This window comes from Triturus cristatus, chromosome 3_1 (genome assembly GCF_964204655.1).
Source record: "Triturus cristatus chromosome 3_1, aTriCri1.1, whole genome shotgun sequence".
NCBI lineage: Eukaryota > Metazoa > Chordata > Amphibia > Caudata > Salamandridae > Triturus > Triturus cristatus.
The window spans coordinates 1,071,753,669-1,071,770,743 of NC_140583.1; the positions used below are offsets into that span (position 1 = coordinate 1,071,753,669).

General features: G+C 44.3%; 1 protein-coding gene across 3 annotated transcripts in view; it reads right to left on the reverse strand.

Moving 5' to 3' along the window:
- NECTIN1 (nectin cell adhesion molecule 1) overlaps nucleotides 1-17,075 on the reverse strand; it is a 476,368-nt gene that overhangs the window by 92,286 nt on the left and 367,007 nt on the right. For all 3 annotated transcript variants that reach the window (XM_085645944.1, XM_085645945.1, XM_085645946.1), the window contains exon 7: nucleotides 5,611-5,701. In XM_085645944.1, the coding sequence (XP_085502070.1) occupies nucleotides 5,611-5,701 (91 nt within the window). The remainder of the gene's footprint in view (nucleotides 1-5,610; nucleotides 5,702-17,075) is intronic.

Genomic DNA, 17,075 nt, shown 5'->3' on the forward strand with positions numbered 1-17,075 from the left:
CAGACTCGGAAGTTGAGAGTTCCGCCAATTTCGGGTCAATCTTCAGAAGAATAGAGCGGCGACGCTCACTAGAAATGGCACAATTTGCGTTGCCCAACTGGCAAATAGCCCTCTGAGCCCATTCTATGAGTTCATCTGGATCCACAAGAGACTCTGCTTCCTTGGCCTGGAATCCGAGATCAAGGATCTTGGTGAGGGGTCCCATCAAATCCAACATTTTATCTTGGCAGGACCGCCAAGATCTGTCCAGACCCTTTTTAGGGTCCTTAGCAAATTTCTTGAGATAAGAAAGCATCGTGGGGTCAATTTCTGGAGTGTCTGCCAGGTGATCTGCAAGATCCGGGCGAGGGCACTCGGAGCGGAGGCGAGCTCTAACCTCTTTTTCAAAAGGTTGTCGGATGTGCGCCTGGACATACTCAGCTACTGCAGGAGAAGGAAGCCATGAAGATGAATGGGGGTGGTAGATCTCCGAAGGCTCAAAGGTTAAGACTTGCGGGTGAGTAGGAGCGTCCACATAATGCTCCTTGCGAGCTTTCTTGCGTGGTGGAGGGACATCCTGGTCAGATGAGGAAGAAGGAGGACCGTCAGAATCAGTGTGACAGGCTGCCGAGGTAGAAGCGCCTACCAAAGGACTTGTGGAAGCCTTTTCTGAGGCTAGAGTTTTAGCCAGACGTTTGAAATCCGCCCTGTGTGGATTTATGGGGGATTTGGAAGAGCGAGAAGAAGGTAACCAACCTTGCTGCTTTGCATATTGCGTCAAATGACGCTTCAAAGGGTTAATAGCGTGGACCAGGGCTTTGGTAACGGAGTGCTGAACTCCTTGGTCCAATGCTTCAACTAAATCTTGCTCCAGGAAACCTGAGCTCTCCTCTTCGTAAGAGTAATCATCTTCATCAAAGTATTCTTCCATTATTCTTAATTTCACTGGAAAAAGTGAAAGTAATGCCCACCAAATGACAATTTAATGTCAAGTAATATTACAATGCCAAAGGCACAATTCAGGGGGAGTGAAAAAACCCCACAGCAAGCCAATTAATGGACAGAAAAAAGGCTGACCAAAAATAAATAATTAAATTAATTGTGGAGGGAGGGCTTGCTGAGTCACTCTAGGCAGAGCCTATGCGTAATTATACAGCCCCAGGCCTTTAACCAGCAAAGGGCGTCGATGGGGCTGAAGAGAAGCTGAGGCAGTGGGCAGCGGTGTGGAGAACAACCGATTCCTGTGCTCCGTGTGAAAACACGGTTTGTAAACAAAGAAAATGGCCGCCGCGCATGCGCGGAACGGCCGCCTCAGTTCGTAAGCAAATAGAGAAGCACGCGCGTCAGCGCGAGCTTCTCAGCCCCTATTCTCCCACTCCACTTAAATCTGGACACCGACGCTCGAGCGAGCGTCACGGCCAAGGGAGGTGAGCCCACGCTCCCTGCATGCGCGCCGCGCGAAGCGGAGTAAACAAAATAAGCGAACCGGGACAGCGCGCAACAATGTAGCGACAGCTAATACAATTTGGAAGCGAGCGCGTCCCAACAGAAGTGCACAAATACCAATGCAACAATGTAACAGTTATAAAATGAAAAAGGCACTTAACTGGCTGCGGAGCAGCAAAGAAAGAGGACGTACTATCTACTGTTGTGCCTTATATAGGAGAGACTCTATGGTTGTCACGTGGTACCCGGGTACTCATGGGTACTGAAGTTTTTTCGTTTTATAAACTGTTCTGATTGGCTGCTGGGCATTTCTAATAAAGAAATGAGAAAGCATAATCGGAGCCTCCTGTCCTGACATAGAATTTATGGCAGCCTTTGGGGAGGAGCTTGCAAGGGAGGGATGCCAGCCAGCGGTGAACTGCTCAACCTAGAATGCTGGTTTGCGAGACAAAGAAGAGATACGTTGATCAAACATGGCGGCAGGGCCAGGCATTTCCAAACTCTAGTGACGTTTTATTTTTGCACTTTGCTGGCTTTTCAATACAATCCAGATCATTTTAGGTCCTTAACAATGGTTTGCAACTAGCACGCTTGTTCAAGTGCATTCAAACTTAAGCTAAGGCAGTGCATCACCATCAATAAAACAGACCGTAACTTGTATGCAAACAAATGGTAGAATTGCTGCTAAACCCAGTGAAACAGAGGGAGGACTTAACGGGTCTAACTGTAAACACAGACACCATTGTTGTCAATCAAATTCTGAGTTCAAAACCGCATTGCTCAAAATTATTCTGACACTGTACCCATTAAAACGATAGTGTGAGGACTGTCACTTCTTTAAATGAGGAATGTGACTTTATGTACAGGGATAATCATTTTAGAGGATGACAAGATCAACACCCTCACTTAGGGGATGATTTATATGATGGCGGTAAGGATGCTCATTGCAACGGCGACGGAGTATCCTTACTGACAACATAAAGGTCCGTCCGCCGGATTTAGATGCCGGCCGACCGTAGGTTTGGCTACGCCAGGGACTACTCTGTCACCACCATAGCCAAACCACTCCAACGGCCCGTCAGAGTAATGGCTGTCAGAGAGTGGCTATATGTTCACCTACCCAATCAAGATATTTGGTCATTTTGCCTTTATTTTTTTTACTATCCAGCACCACAAGGCAAACTGTGGCAGAGAGGGACAGTAATATGCTAATACTGTTACCCTCGCTATAGGAGATGGTTCATTTGGCAAGGGGAGCATTACATTTTTTATTTTCAAAATGAAAATCCTTTTGAAAATAAACAATGAAAACTCTTTGGTGACCTAACAGTGGAATACATTGGCAGGAACTGACAATGCATTATAAATGACGGCCTTCTTGGCAGTAATTTATAAATGAGGCGGGCAGTATCTCCGAGTCTTCCACATCCCCCTGGCGGAATGGTGGGCGGTCCACCAACCTATAAATGAGGCCCTTAGTTTCACACCACAGAGCCCCAAAAAAAGACCTCATAGAATAGTTCCATGCTTGGAGAAGGTAAGTTTGCACAGAAAGACAAATCAACCTTACAGCAATCACAGTTTGTGAGCATTTACAAATCTACTTTGGGCTGATGGCAGACGACCTCCCATCCCCGCCCCCCCACCCCCGCCCCTCTTCACAGTGGTAGACTCCTTGGTTTCGACTCAAGACGTGCCTAAATGTTTGTTTCAAACACTACAGATTTACATGATGTACAATTTGCAGTCTCTATCACAATTTCACACCGGCAAACTGTCACAACTGTGGTGAGGTGGTTCCAAAATGGGGGTGTCCAAGATCATTCGAGAAGGGCCAGCTTTCATGCTAGTTTTTCAAATATTGAGAACCTAGATACATTCACAAAAACATATCTAAATGGAAATATTTTTTATAGTCAGGTGTTAGATAGAACCCCTGGAACTCTTGGACAATCATTGGCATTCTATTTGTACAATCTGCCCCCCATGTGTCCAAACCCTCTTGAAGATTTGCATGAGCTTGTTGATACAGTATGCAGATTTCAGATGGCTCCCAATTACTGCCAGGCTTAATGTGCACAGGGGTTTGGCACACTAGCCCCTGAGATGCAACAAACACGGATTTGTGGAATAATTGTGGAGACTGAAGGAAGCTCCTTCCAGCACCAGAGAAATGTACAAATGAGGTCATAAGGGAACTGAGTGTGGAGGTGAAATCTGCGGCGCGCACCACTTTCAACAGAAGAAAAATAAATGAAAATGAAATAACTGCCACAATCTGTGTCAATTCCTGGAATTGTATTTGCACCCAGAGCCACAGTGGCTGCCACACTGTATGTCACTTACTGTATCATAAAAAAATTAAAAAATAACAACAAAAAACGCAATTTGCAGCAAAAACACAAGGCGTGAGTTTGTAAAATTATCCATGCATGTACATATGGGACTTTATCTAGTCCAATTTTATATCTCCTGATTTTTTTCCATACGCATATATATGTTAAAATCTGGAGGTATATTATCTGCAGTGAGGCCTCTAGTACAAAATGGGGGGCTAGTGTAAGAAAACGTACAACTGCATGTTAAAAACCACACACAGTTCTGTGTAGTGATAAATAAATAGCAAAAATGGGACAGAACGGGTGTATTTGTGCAGTGAGATAAAATTCCTACGTGGAAGGATGTCTGGAAATGACACGCGCACACACACACACACACACTTTTTAAGTTTGATAAAAGTGGATCTTTTCTCAATAATTTTAATATGTGTGCTAGGAGTTGCTATCTGCTTCTAGACTCTCAATAATGCAGCAAATACAATTCTCTACTATACTGCTATGCTTTAAATTCTCCGGAATATTAGCTCTCAATCAGGTTTGTTCATTTTTTAAGTCTTTGTTACGTTTAGTTTTCAAAAGTTTTAAATAATATTTTTGGGTAATTATAGCAATTGTGAGAAGACAGGGCATTGATGCTTTTAAGATACTGAAGTCATAGTACCTAGGAAAATTAGGGCTGGACCCTCACCTATCGCATCATGTTTACCCTCTGCTGAAACACCCACTTCAAGACAACATTAACTTCAGTGTGCAAGAACATTTTGGAGATGCTAACTTTTTAGACTTTTCAGGCTGTGTTAATGTCCCTGAAGTCCACTTTTCCTGCTTCCGTTACTGCAGGTAGAACTTTTTTAAGAGGCTCTAAATACAGCAAGCAATGGGATATGCCAAGGAAACCTTTCAAATCTCTCATCTAATAGGTTTAGAATTTACTTTGCCTTTTGCCAGGCTGTGATATCTCAGGCCCAAATCTAAAGTGGGAAAATGCATCTCTTTGTCCAAACCTCAGCATCTCTGCTCAGCTTTAGTATGTGCTCCTTTTGGACTGAATCAATGCGGATCACCTTGGCAGGCAGTAGTACACCTAGAAATATGAGATGGAAGGTCCCTGAACCACCAGGGGTGACAAGAAGATCCTCTAATCTGCAGGGATCCCAGGAGGCCCAGGCCCACAAGAGGCACAATGGTGTGAACCAGCGGAGCTGACCAGATCTCCCTCCAAACTTTATGGAGAAGGAGGAAAGGACACCAATGAGTCTAAGGCTTAAACAGGGGCCAGAAGGAACTTAAATTGGCGAAAAGGGATCCAGAGTCAGGGTCGGATTGGCCTTTAGGGCAATGAGGAAGTGCCTGATGGGTTGATCTGAAAAGTCTGTGTTAACAGTTTTTTGTGACTGTTTGTGGACCTGTTTTATCGTCTGCTGGGACAGTTTTTAGTGTTGATTTCCCTGAAATTATTACCTGTATTAGGCACAGATACACACAGTCTTCGTACCGTGCAAAGCTCTTATACAGTGTGTTTTTACAAGTTCTAAACTGCCCCAATTTGCAAACCTAGGATACGTCTTAGATGCCTAATCCACTAATGAGGGCCACTTTTATTTTGGTCCCCAGGCCTATTTCCTGTCCCAGTCCGAACTGGTCCAGAGTAGCAAGAGTGGCCCAGAGCATATAGAAAGGTCCAATAAGGGAACAGAAGGGACCCTGAATAAAATAAGTTGTCCAGGTATGGAGGGAATGATGAAAAGATGGCAAGGAGAAGAGAGAAGGGAGGCAGCAGAACGAGATGCAGAAAGACACCAACATTCTAAACATTATGGATTGAATGAGCTGCATTCATTAGTACCTGTATATCTTCAGCTGTTAAATGACTCTTCATTTCCGGTTTCTTCTTTGGAGGAGGAGGAGCTGGCTTGTGAGATGGAGGCAGGTCAATCCTTTCAAGAAAGAAACAGCAATGTAAGTTTCAAATATATGAACTTTCCATCCTAGTTAGAAAACTTCTGAAGGAAACCTATGCGGGATAAGGATCTCAACTCTCCTCTCTCCGCCCAAAGTACAGCAGCAGAAATCTGGCAAACCTAGGCCTCATGCAGCAACAAGACTCCATCACAAACACGCCTAAAATAATGATGCTGTGAAAGTAAGTTCAATGTAGAAAGACTAACCACATGACAGGCCTTATTGTTCAAGACCAAGCACCGACCAAGCCAAGAACTGTTGAACATCTTAGAGGGCACTGAAAAGCTCTACGTCCAACGTGAACCATCCTGGCTGAGAGATAATTCAGCTCTATAGTGGAGGGCATCATTTAAATATGACCCCCAACCTTACTGGACAGAGAAAATCCCACAGTGCAACCGAAACAAAGGGAAAGAGATTAGAAAGACTGCCAATCAAACATGATCCATGCTCCCAAGGACATTCTGCAGTTTCATATGCTGAAATGAAGTTCGAAGGAACAGGGATTTGTGCCTTAAACGAGACCCCCTGGCAGAGACAACGGAGGTGAAAAAGAAAAAAATAGAACAAGTAAAAAGACTAAAGAAGTACAAAACGAATTAAAGTAGGGGAAAATGCACACTCAAAATAAGAGACAATAAAGAAAAGAAGAGCAAGGCGACTTAGAATACAAAGCAGAAGGAGATGAGGAATATAAACAAAGAATGAAGAAGAGAAGAAAACGGAAGAAAAGAAGAAGAAATAGATGAATAGCAGGTAGGAAGAGAACAAGAAGAGAAAAGAGAATAAGAAAGACGAGGAAGTAAAGGAGATGGAAAATAAGGAGGAAAATATTAAGGAGATTATCAAGTTACAAAGGAAGATGATGACAAAGAGGAAGGGGAAAAAGAATAAGTAGAACAAGAGGAAGATGAGAAACAGGGTGAGTAATAATAAGATAAACAAGGAAAAAAGAAAAAGAGAAAACAAACAATAGACTAAGAAGAAGGCAAAGAAGGAGAAGAAGGGAAGAGGGGAGCAGGAGGTCAAGAAAGAGGAGATGAGAAAAGAGATGAAAAAGAAGTAAAAGAAGTAGAAAAGACATACAAGATGAAGAACAAGAAAGACCGGGATGGAACAAAGAAGAAGAAAGAAATGGAGCACAGTAGACTTGCTAGAGGAAGAAGAGGGAAAAGAAGAAGAGAGCGGGAGGAGACAGAAGATGAAGAAGATGAAAAGAAGAACAATAAGTAGGAGGTGAAGAGAGGAAGAGAAGTAAAACTAAAAAGAAGGAAGAGCAGGAGGAGAGGAAAATGACAAAGACAAAGAAATAAAATGAAAAACAAGAAGAAGGAAGATCGGGGGAGACAAAGAAAAACGAAGAAGTAAAGTAAGGAAGCACAGGAGGGGATGAAGACGAAAAGAAAAAAATGGGGGAGGAGGAGCGAACGATAACGATGTAGAATTGAATGAATGAAAACCCCTTTTATGAATGTCACGGTCGCACCGTGAATAGCAGCCCTTATAAATATCTGCTTATGCACCTGTGTTCGACAAACTGCTTGAAATTGGAATGTGAAGGCTTGCATGTGCGCACCTTGATCTTTTAGAAAAAAAGCTAAATTTTGCATTCCTTGTAGTTCTGCAATTAATGTGTCTCATTAAGAATTTACAAAGCTTCAGCAAAAAGTCCATTACCTGCACCGGGGAATGAAGTGATCCCAAACACAATTTCAGAGCTGGGTCAGAAATTTTAACTGGGAATGAAACCATTAACAATACATTTGAATTTCGCTTTCTTCCCAGTGTGACAGCGACCACAGGAAAAAAACAAAAGGTAGAAAGAGTTAAAGAGAGGCAAGGCCGGGGTTGAGAAAAAGAGTGCTCTAGAGAGACCCAAGAAAGATGGAAAAATGGCAGAAGTCGGGTACAGACCAAGTGAAATAGAGATTGAGGCAAAGATTGAGGGAGGGACAGAGAATGAATAATGACAGGTCTAAAGAAAGACATTGACAAGGATACAGAAATAAAAGTCCAAAGACAGTGGGAGCAAAGAGAGATAGAGAGACTGAGTGAAGCAAGGGCAGACAGAAGAAGGGGGTGAGAAGAGACATTCAGAATAACTAGAAAAAAATATACTGGGTTAAAAATAGACAGAGGTGAGATCGTGGAGTGTTTTGCTGACCACCTCCGGGCGGTGTACTCCCCGGTGTCTGATAGAGAAGAGGATGACTCTCGTCTCTTGCTGCGGGATATTGCCTTGCCCGGCCTATCCGTCGAGGACCGTGAGCAGATGGATGCCTCCCTGTCTGTCGCCGAGATTGCTACCGCGATTCGTTCCCTTCGCTCGGGCAAGGCTATGGGCCCCAACGGACCGCCGATTGAACTGTATAAACTACGCCCGGATAAAATCGCGCCCTTCCTCCATCGTATGTTTCTGGAGTCGCTCGAGCGGGGTTCCCTTCCCGACGACCAGCGTCTGGCTACTATAGTTGTTATTCCCAAGGACGGTAAGCCGCGAGACCGCTGTGCCTCATATAGGCCTATCTCCCTACTAAATGCCGAACCGAAAATCCTTGCCAAGGTTCTCGCTAATCGCTTGCTGGGAGTTATCTGTGATTTGATACATCCGGATCAAGGCGGCTTTATCCCTCATCGTAATACCGCTCTCAACTTGCGGCGTCTACATGGCGTCCTCGCTAGGGCGGAGTACTTCTCTGAACCGGCCATATTGGTTTCCTTAGACGCCACGATGGCCTTTGATACCATCGAGTGGCCATTCCTTTGGGCCGTATTGGCGAAGTTTGGCTTTGGGGAGGGATTTATTGGTTGGGTGAAGCTCCTCTATGCTGGTCCAATGGCTCAGGTGGTTGTCAATGGGTGGGTTTCTCGGCCCTTCGCGCTCGGGAGGGGTACTAGGCAGGGGTGCCCGTTGTCCCCTCTGCTCTTTGCTCTCGCCTTGGAACCGCTCGCTGCCTGGCTCCGCTGGGAGCCCTCGATCAGAGGGATCCGGTGGGCCCCGGGCTTCGAGGATCGGGTCTCGTTGTACGCGGATGATATTCTTCTGTACCTCACCTCGCCGCGGAAGTCGCTCAATGTGCTTTTTGATGTCCTTACTTCCTTCGGGAGAAATTCGGGTTTGATAATTAACTGGTCCAAATCTTGCGTGTATCCTATCTCCGGTGGCCTTCCTCTCTTGCCGCCTCGGCTTCCGATCCAAACGTCTCAATCCGGCTTTAAATACTTGGGGGTATACGTTTCGTTGGATCCGGCGGTCCGCTATGAGCAGAATCTCCTGTCTCCCCTCCGGCGTTTGAGGGCGGACACGGCTCGGTGGTGTAAGTTGCCCTTGTCTCCACTTGGTCGCGCAGCACTGTTTAAAATGATGTCCCTTCCCAGATTTCTTTACGCTCTCCAGAACTCCTTCGATATCATTCCGGCGGCCTACTTTAGGGAAGTGGAGAGTTTGCAGAGGAAACTGGTTTGGGACTGTCGTGCGCGTATCGCTTTGGCAAAGCTGACTCTTCCCTGGTATGACGGGGGCATCGCGCTTCCTGACATTAGAAGGTACTATTGGGCCTCCCAGCTGTCTGCCATTAACCATGCTACGTACGCTCCTGGCTCGAACCCGGCATATGAGATGGATAAATTCCTGCTTCCCGGCGGTAACTATAACAGAGCGCTTTACTCTCGATCTGCTGGAAGGACCCTCACGGGCCCTACTAGGATTGTGGTACGTGTGTGGAAGGCGGCGAATGTAGCTGTGGGCTGGAGTGCTACTCCTCTATTCGCCTCTGAGCGCTTGGGAAGCCTCTGGACAACGAAAGGCTTTGAGCACTGGGATACGATCGGCATTAGCAGAGTGGGGGACCTATGGGTTAAAGGCGCGGTTAAATCCTTCGCGGCGCTTCAGAGCGAGTACGAGCTTAGTGAAAGGGAGTTCTTCCGCTATGCCCATGTTCGGCACACCCTACTCTCGGTCTTTGGGGAGGGGACCACGGTCCCTGTCTCTTCGCCTCTCGAGGACCGTATACTCGACGGACACGTCCCCGACAGTACTATCTCCCTGATTTATAAAAAACTAATAAATAATCGGGCTGATCTCTTGGTGCGTCTTCGGGAGGCATGGACGGGAGATGGGGTGGAGTTGGACGACGAGGACTGGCAGTCTGCGCTGTCATCCCCTAAGGAGGTTGCCATCCCGGCCCGTCTCCGTCTGGTCCAGCTTAAGATTCTCCATCGTGCCTATGTGACGGGTCCCCGTTTGGTCTCGATGGGGTTTTCTGATGACGGGCTCTGTAAGCGTGGCTGCGGGCTCAGTGCCACCTTTCTCCACATCCTCTGGGAGTGCCGCGAGGTGGCGGAATATTGGCACCAGGTGCATGATGTTATGAAACGAGTCACTGGGGTCGCTCTGCTGCCGGAGGTGCGCCGATGTGTTCTGAATGTGTGGGAGCCCAATGACTATAATGCGGCTCAGGCTCGGTGGGCGGCCCTTGGGAACATGATCGCAAAGAGAGATATTGCGCAGCTTTGGGGTTCCCAACGGCCTCCCACCGTGTCCGTATGGAAGGAGAACATGGACTGGTGCATGTTCAGGGAGAAGACGGTGTATGTGGCTCGTGGTAAACCGGGGGCGTGGGGTAGAATCTGGGGTCAGTGGAATGTGTATCGAGGGACTATCTGTTCTCCCCCCCTGGTGGATACATCTGAGGTTGCCTTGTCCCCCTGATCCTTGAGGGTTCCTTGCTTACTCTGTTCATCTGAGTATAGATTTGGTTTTCCCGTGGCCCCCCCCTCCCTCTCAGACCCCCTTTTATTGACCACCCTAGGGTGGTCCTATGTGGAGTTCCTCTGCTATGGTTAGACGCCCTTTCAATGTTTTTCGCCTTGCTTTTTGTTTTTCTTTACTTTGGTTGATAGTTATGTAAAAAGGGTGTATCCTGACTTCCATTATGTGCAGCTTGATCTCCTGTCATTTAGCGGAGCCCCTGCGGGCCAGTCATTGTTTTTGAACTGCTCGATCATTTCTGCATACTAGCGGCCGGCCCAGGAGGTTGTAGGCCCGTGCTTGTACCCTTTTTCTCTGCACAATAAAATTTTTATAAAATTAAAAAAAAAAAAAAAAAAAATAGACAGAGGAAAAGCACGAGAGAGAGAGACAGAGCAAGAAGCAGAGGGAAAGAGAGGTGTGTTTGTGTGTGTGTATAAATGTTACCATGTGCTTGGACTTTGTGTGTAACGATATAATAAGAAATTCGTTATGCAAGTTTTAAAAATATCTCCTATATTGAACCCTACATAGACCATGGCTATGAGTTTGGTGGAATTCTATGTCTAAATTCCCTGTGGCAGAGAGTCCTGTCACTGGCCACTATCGCTGCATGGAAGTCCACCTATAATGAGATAAACCACTTGAAATGCGGAATAACTATGCAGACATGAAATTACCACGCCAAATGCTCTGATGTTCGCTATTCCGAGAGGTTTAAGGCTCCTTTTCGCACCTGCTGTGGGCAGGTGGTAAATGGGAGCTGTGGTTTACATGCGCGGGGGAGGGGGGTAATGAAAGAAGAGTTTTGGCAGGCTAGAGCAGTGCACGCTCTTCCTTTGACATAGGAAAAGCTTGGAAGGGACTGGGAGACGAGGCATGGCTGCTGTTGCACCCAAAGCCTTGGGCAATTTTCCCAATTGTACTTTCTGGCTAGTAAAATCACGTCTGGTGTTCCCACGCTGCGGAAAGCCGCAAGCTGGAAGATTAGACCATTCGTGATCAGGTCGAGTGGTATCCCAAGCAGGAATTCTGCTCTGCCTGACTCATAATCAGGTCCATAGTGGTGGAGTCTGCTTGTGAAGTGCAAGAGATGTGTGAGCGATAAAAGGTTAGGTCCAGTTGAACCCGGATGCAAGCCGTTGAGCCTCTTCCCATCATTTCTCATTCTCTCTGTCCTTGTCACTCTGAGATCTCATCTGAATAGCAGTCCGAGTAGCTCACGCTGCAGTGTTTATAAATATTTATGAAGGAAAGTTGTGGGAGAAATGAAGGGTTCCTCGATCAAATGCCTCAAGCGCCACACACAAAGGCAGATTCGCCAAAAACTCCCTACATCAAGTACCATCTCCATGGCTTCCTCATCCATTCACGCCTAGGAGTTATAGATTCTAGTTCCTCAGAACTACCAACTAACAGTACCACTCTCTTCATTACCTTATCTAAAATAATCATGTGTTTTTGACCCATTTCATGATCCTCTTGGCCACAGGAAGTGACTACTGTGTTTAGAAGTTTTACTGCATTGATTTGGTCTTCACATAGAATCCAACTGCCAATACTAGCCAAAAAACATTGCTGTGCCCTGTCCTCGCTATGTTTCCAAGTCTTTACCTCTTTACTGAGCAACGGCTGTCTCCAAGAGTCGTCCCATAAGACGGCCATGGCCACCCTCTTTTCAAGCCACCTAATGCTGACCTAAGGTTTCTGAACAATTCACAGGCCTGCTGCCCCTCTCCAAGGTTCTGTAAAGATGTCACCAATTAACTGGAAGTGAACACCACCGAGTGCATACCACCAACGGTCACCAAGTGGACTTCTAATCTGTCTTCCATTCTGGGACCAGCAAATCCTCCATCCTTGAATTTTTGGTCGGCCCCTTTCACCTTTTCAACCAAGACTACTGGTTGGCAGTTAGTGAGGTGGGCTTTACCTGTAAGCTGTGTTTTAAGGGCGGTCTGAGTGGGATGCAATAAAGAATTTAATCTACGAATTCTGGAGTGCTTCTTAACAGTGGGGACTAGGATATATGGGGTTCAAAAATCCCCAACAAAGTCCATCAATATTCAATCATCAGCCCCTACTCTTCAAACATTATGTGGAACTACTAGGTGAAATCTTACCAATGCCGGGGCCTGTCGTAGCCCAATATGGTGATGACATCCAGCAAGATATCGAGATTGGGTGCTTACACAGCCCCAAGAGTTGATTCTACTCCTTCACAAAACTTAAGAAAATTATCACAAATATTAATTGTAAGCTGTACCCACAGAAGTCATAATTTGTTCCTGGTATCTCCTGCAAAATGTCAGGAATTGACCAAAGGTTGGTCAAGCCAATTTAAAGCTGTTCACCTTTAACCAAAAATGGGTTCCTCTGTTAAATCGTTTGGCTTCAAATTTGACCAATTACTTTGCCTTGACCTTTCCAAAAAAGAGATGGATGTAATCATCAGATTAGAGCTAAAAACTCTCTGTAGTCTAAAATGCTCCCTTGCAAAATAAGACCTTAAGATGGCTGCCCAAGTCCTACTCATCTCATGCACTTACAATGGAAACGAGCTACAGACTGGCCTTTCCAAATGAAACCTGGCTTCTCTCAACGCACTCTTTTACGTGGCAGCACCTCTGACCTCAAATACAAAAAGATTCAAATGCATGATATTTATTCTTACACCCAAGGCTAGCATTCCCAGGAATTCTGCTTTGCATATAAGGTTGCACACTTTAACTATGAGTGAGCTACCTGAATAAGGTTGAACAGTTATCCCAAAAACTTCAGATTTCTGGTGGTAACAGAATCCTAAGACGTCAAGCCATCTTCAAACTGGATACACCCAGATTCAGTAAGACATCCACTCTCAACAACCCTTTCTGGAAATGTACAGAGCTATGGAATGGCCTTCCAATGCATATCAGACGGGTCACATCAATAGGAGGTGTCAAAAGTGAACTGAAACAGAACCCTCTCAGAGACCCAAATTAAACTGTACCCATTCCCTGAATCCTGAAAAATATTAAATGGGTTTCTCAATGCTAAATGGTGTCTCCCAACTCTGCCAAGATACTGTCATCTCGAATCTGGGAAGTGTTTTAATATTCTCTATTAATTGTCCCCGGCAGAACTCTACACTCTGGCCATGTCTCCAATTTGTCTCAACCTAGATTTAACTTAAAAACTAAAGGAGGCTGTGCTCTCTCAGTGATCATTCCCCAACTTTGGAATGATCTTCCGGCTAGTCTGAAGGAAGATTCACAGCTACTCTCCTTTAGGAAAAAACTTAAGACTCACTTATTTGGAAAGGTAACACTTCCAGCCTAATTGGAGCAGGCAGTGGGCACTGAGGCGTCTGTATGTTTGTGGTTTTTCTGTTAAGCGCTTAGAGACCGGCGGTGATAGGCGCTATATAAAAACCCTATAACATATAACATAACATAACATAACATGTTGCATTTTGTCACTTATATTGATATACTTTATATAATTGCTGACAATGTCAATCATCGTATCTCACTTGTATATTTGTCCTAATTTACCCTGTTATAAAGTTCTCTGCCACCTTGTGCCTAGGGGTTTTAATGCTGGTTATTAGACGCAAAAAAATAAAAAATACTGACACATTAGAGCCCTCTCATCTGCCCGTCCAAAAACTCATGGGCCACATCGACTTACTCACTCTGCCCAGCAGCCTTAAAACCTATACATCACTGTTCGGCCCCAAGATCCTCCCTCAGTTGAGGCAAACCCTCATGCTGGTGCATCATGAGATGCTGGAGTGAAAGGGGCAGGGACCTGTAGCTGACAACCACCTTGCGTTCCCAATGTACCCCAATTGAGCTCAAGCCGTGATTGTAGTAAAAGTACAAGGTGAGTAAACAAAATGAGAGGGGACCTTCAGCCAAAAGGACAGGGCTCCATATAAGACTGTAAAGTCACAAACTTGTCCCTTTGGAACCACCGTTCAAAACACTTCTCTGCTTGTTAGTGTTCAGTCATACATGCATTTACAAAATCCCGTGCATCTGCCATTCATTACCCCAAGCCTAAGTAAGTCGAGTGCCACAATAGTTTACATACAATCTCCAATTTTTAATATAAAACCTTCATTACACATTACATTCAAATTATTATTCAATTAAAAATATATATACACATCACATGGAACATGAATATAAACCCTGTTTTTCCTTATAAAAATATCAACGACATGACAAACTTAGTGTCACTACTACAGATATATTAAAAAAAGATGGATAGAACAAATAAGACAATCATATCTGTCTTACACTTTTGCTAATTTGTTCGAAACAATGATGCGGACAGAAGACTATTGACAATTTTCATCTACTGTGCCCATCTGTCTTCCAAATTTCGCACAAAATAGGCGTTTGGAGTCGAATAGTTATTTTGAACATAATGGGTAATGAAGATTTTATATTAAAAATTGGAAATTGTATGTAACTATTGTGGCACTCGACATACTCAGGCTTGGGGTTATGGATGGTAGATGCATGGGATTTTGTAAATGCATGTATGATTGAACACTAACAAGCAGAGAAGTGTGTTGAACGGTGGACCCGCAGGGTAGAAAGTGAGAATGCTGGCTTAATTGCTTGTTATAAAAAAAATGTATGTGCTATTATTTTGTATAATGCACAAAATTGTTTTCGATATTCATCATATTTCATGTGAGACAACAGGAGTTTTTTGTAAATGTTTGTGAGAGGTCTATGTAAATTGTATTATGTAAGTGCTGTGTATGATTTTATGATTGTGAGAATTAAATGCATAGATTAAGAAATGTTATAATTTGAGAAAAAAATTATTTCAATGATGTAGAAGAAAAGTCTGAAAATAAATGGTGATCATATTACTTTGGTTGTGTGATCACGGACTAAACTAGGTTTGGTAAATAGAGGTCAGTATTGGCACTTGTGACGTTGAACATATGTGTGAAATGAAGTACGAATACAAAGGAACACACTCTAGCAGAGGATCATTTTGTCTTGCTTACATTGATCTCTAGTATCACGTTGTCTTAAACATATGGGGGCATATTTTCAAGCACGGCGTTAACATTATCGCCGCTTTAGCGGCAGAAAACTGCCGCTGAAGCGGCGATAATGGGCTTGATAATATGCCGCAGAGAATTCCAATAGAAGTCCATGTTGACACCAGAACATGGGCTTCTATGGGAATTCTCACAGGCATATTATCAAGCCCATTGTCGCTGCTTTAGCGGCAGTTTTCTGCCGCTAAAGCGACGATAATTTTAACGCCGTTTCTTGATAATATGCTCCATGGTTTTCTTGTTGTCTCTCATATATGTGCAAATATAGGCAATGGCTTGAACCTTCAGTACTGTATGATAGACTCCTCATTGAGCCCTAAAGTATGTGGTCCAGTAGAAGCCTGCGTTCCTCAAGATATACCACCAGGTCTCCATCCCAGCCCTTCCACTGCTACCAGTGGAGCACCGGAAAAATGTACCTTTTAGAGGGTGTTGCATGAGACGTTTAAATGTAGACTTTGGAAGCAGAGGTAGAGTTTCTTGCCTCCCACAGCCGCTCTGCCCAGCCCTAGTATCTTTTGAACAGTGCACTATGACTACTTCTCTGTCAGATACATTTTTCACTTTTTTGCCCCTCCTTCTGCCTCTTTTTCTTTCCCCAACACACCTCATCTGTTCTGCTCCGACCTTTTTTTTTGTATATAGCGCAAACTTGACCCGAAGATATCAGGTATCAGAGCACTTTACAAACGCACCAGTTTCGTTACAGATAGTCACATTCATTTTTGTTAGGCGCAGAGAGAATAAGTGATTTGCCCAGAATCACAGCATGTTAAGCATCCTTGTCGAGACTCGAACCCAGTTCACCTGTCGACCTCTCTAGCCGTAAGGCTACATCCGGCTTGCTTCGCCGCAATTTTTTGCTTCCCTGCAATTTTTTAGAGACTCATAATAAATAAATGCATTAGAATATGCACATCTTGGTGACTCCCTATAAAGTGCATAGGCACTGATGGGCGCTTTTAGGTGATTCTCTTAAAGTGTATCAGATTATGAATTTATAAATCATCCTTATACAGTATATTAGATCTACTGTGCACTTCTCAGCCTTTTCTAGAGTAACTATTAGCTCTCTGATGTAGCAGCTATGTAGCATGTAATGCCTCTCCAAAAACCCAAGTAACAAAAGTTGTTTATTTACATAAAGTGATTTAGCCTTATTGTTCACTCCGGGTCCTGTTGTTCACCTCATTGCCACTGCTTTGAAGGGCATTGAATCTGCTTCACTTTTCTCTGCCATGCCAGCAAAGTGTATTAAACCTGCTGTGCACTTCTCAGCCACTCTAATGCAGTGTATTGGGTCTGCTATTCACTTCTCAAACACTTATACAATTTCACCTCTTTGTTAATGATTTAGATGACAAATTGCTTTTGTATAGAATATTATTTAAGCCTTCCTAAAGAAGTGCTCAACAAAGAACCAATGAACAAAAACATTTAATAATAAAAATGGGATAATTATATCCATGATTCTCTAGCATTTGTGTGGGAATTGCCTCATACAAAACAGTTTGGTACCTCAACTTTT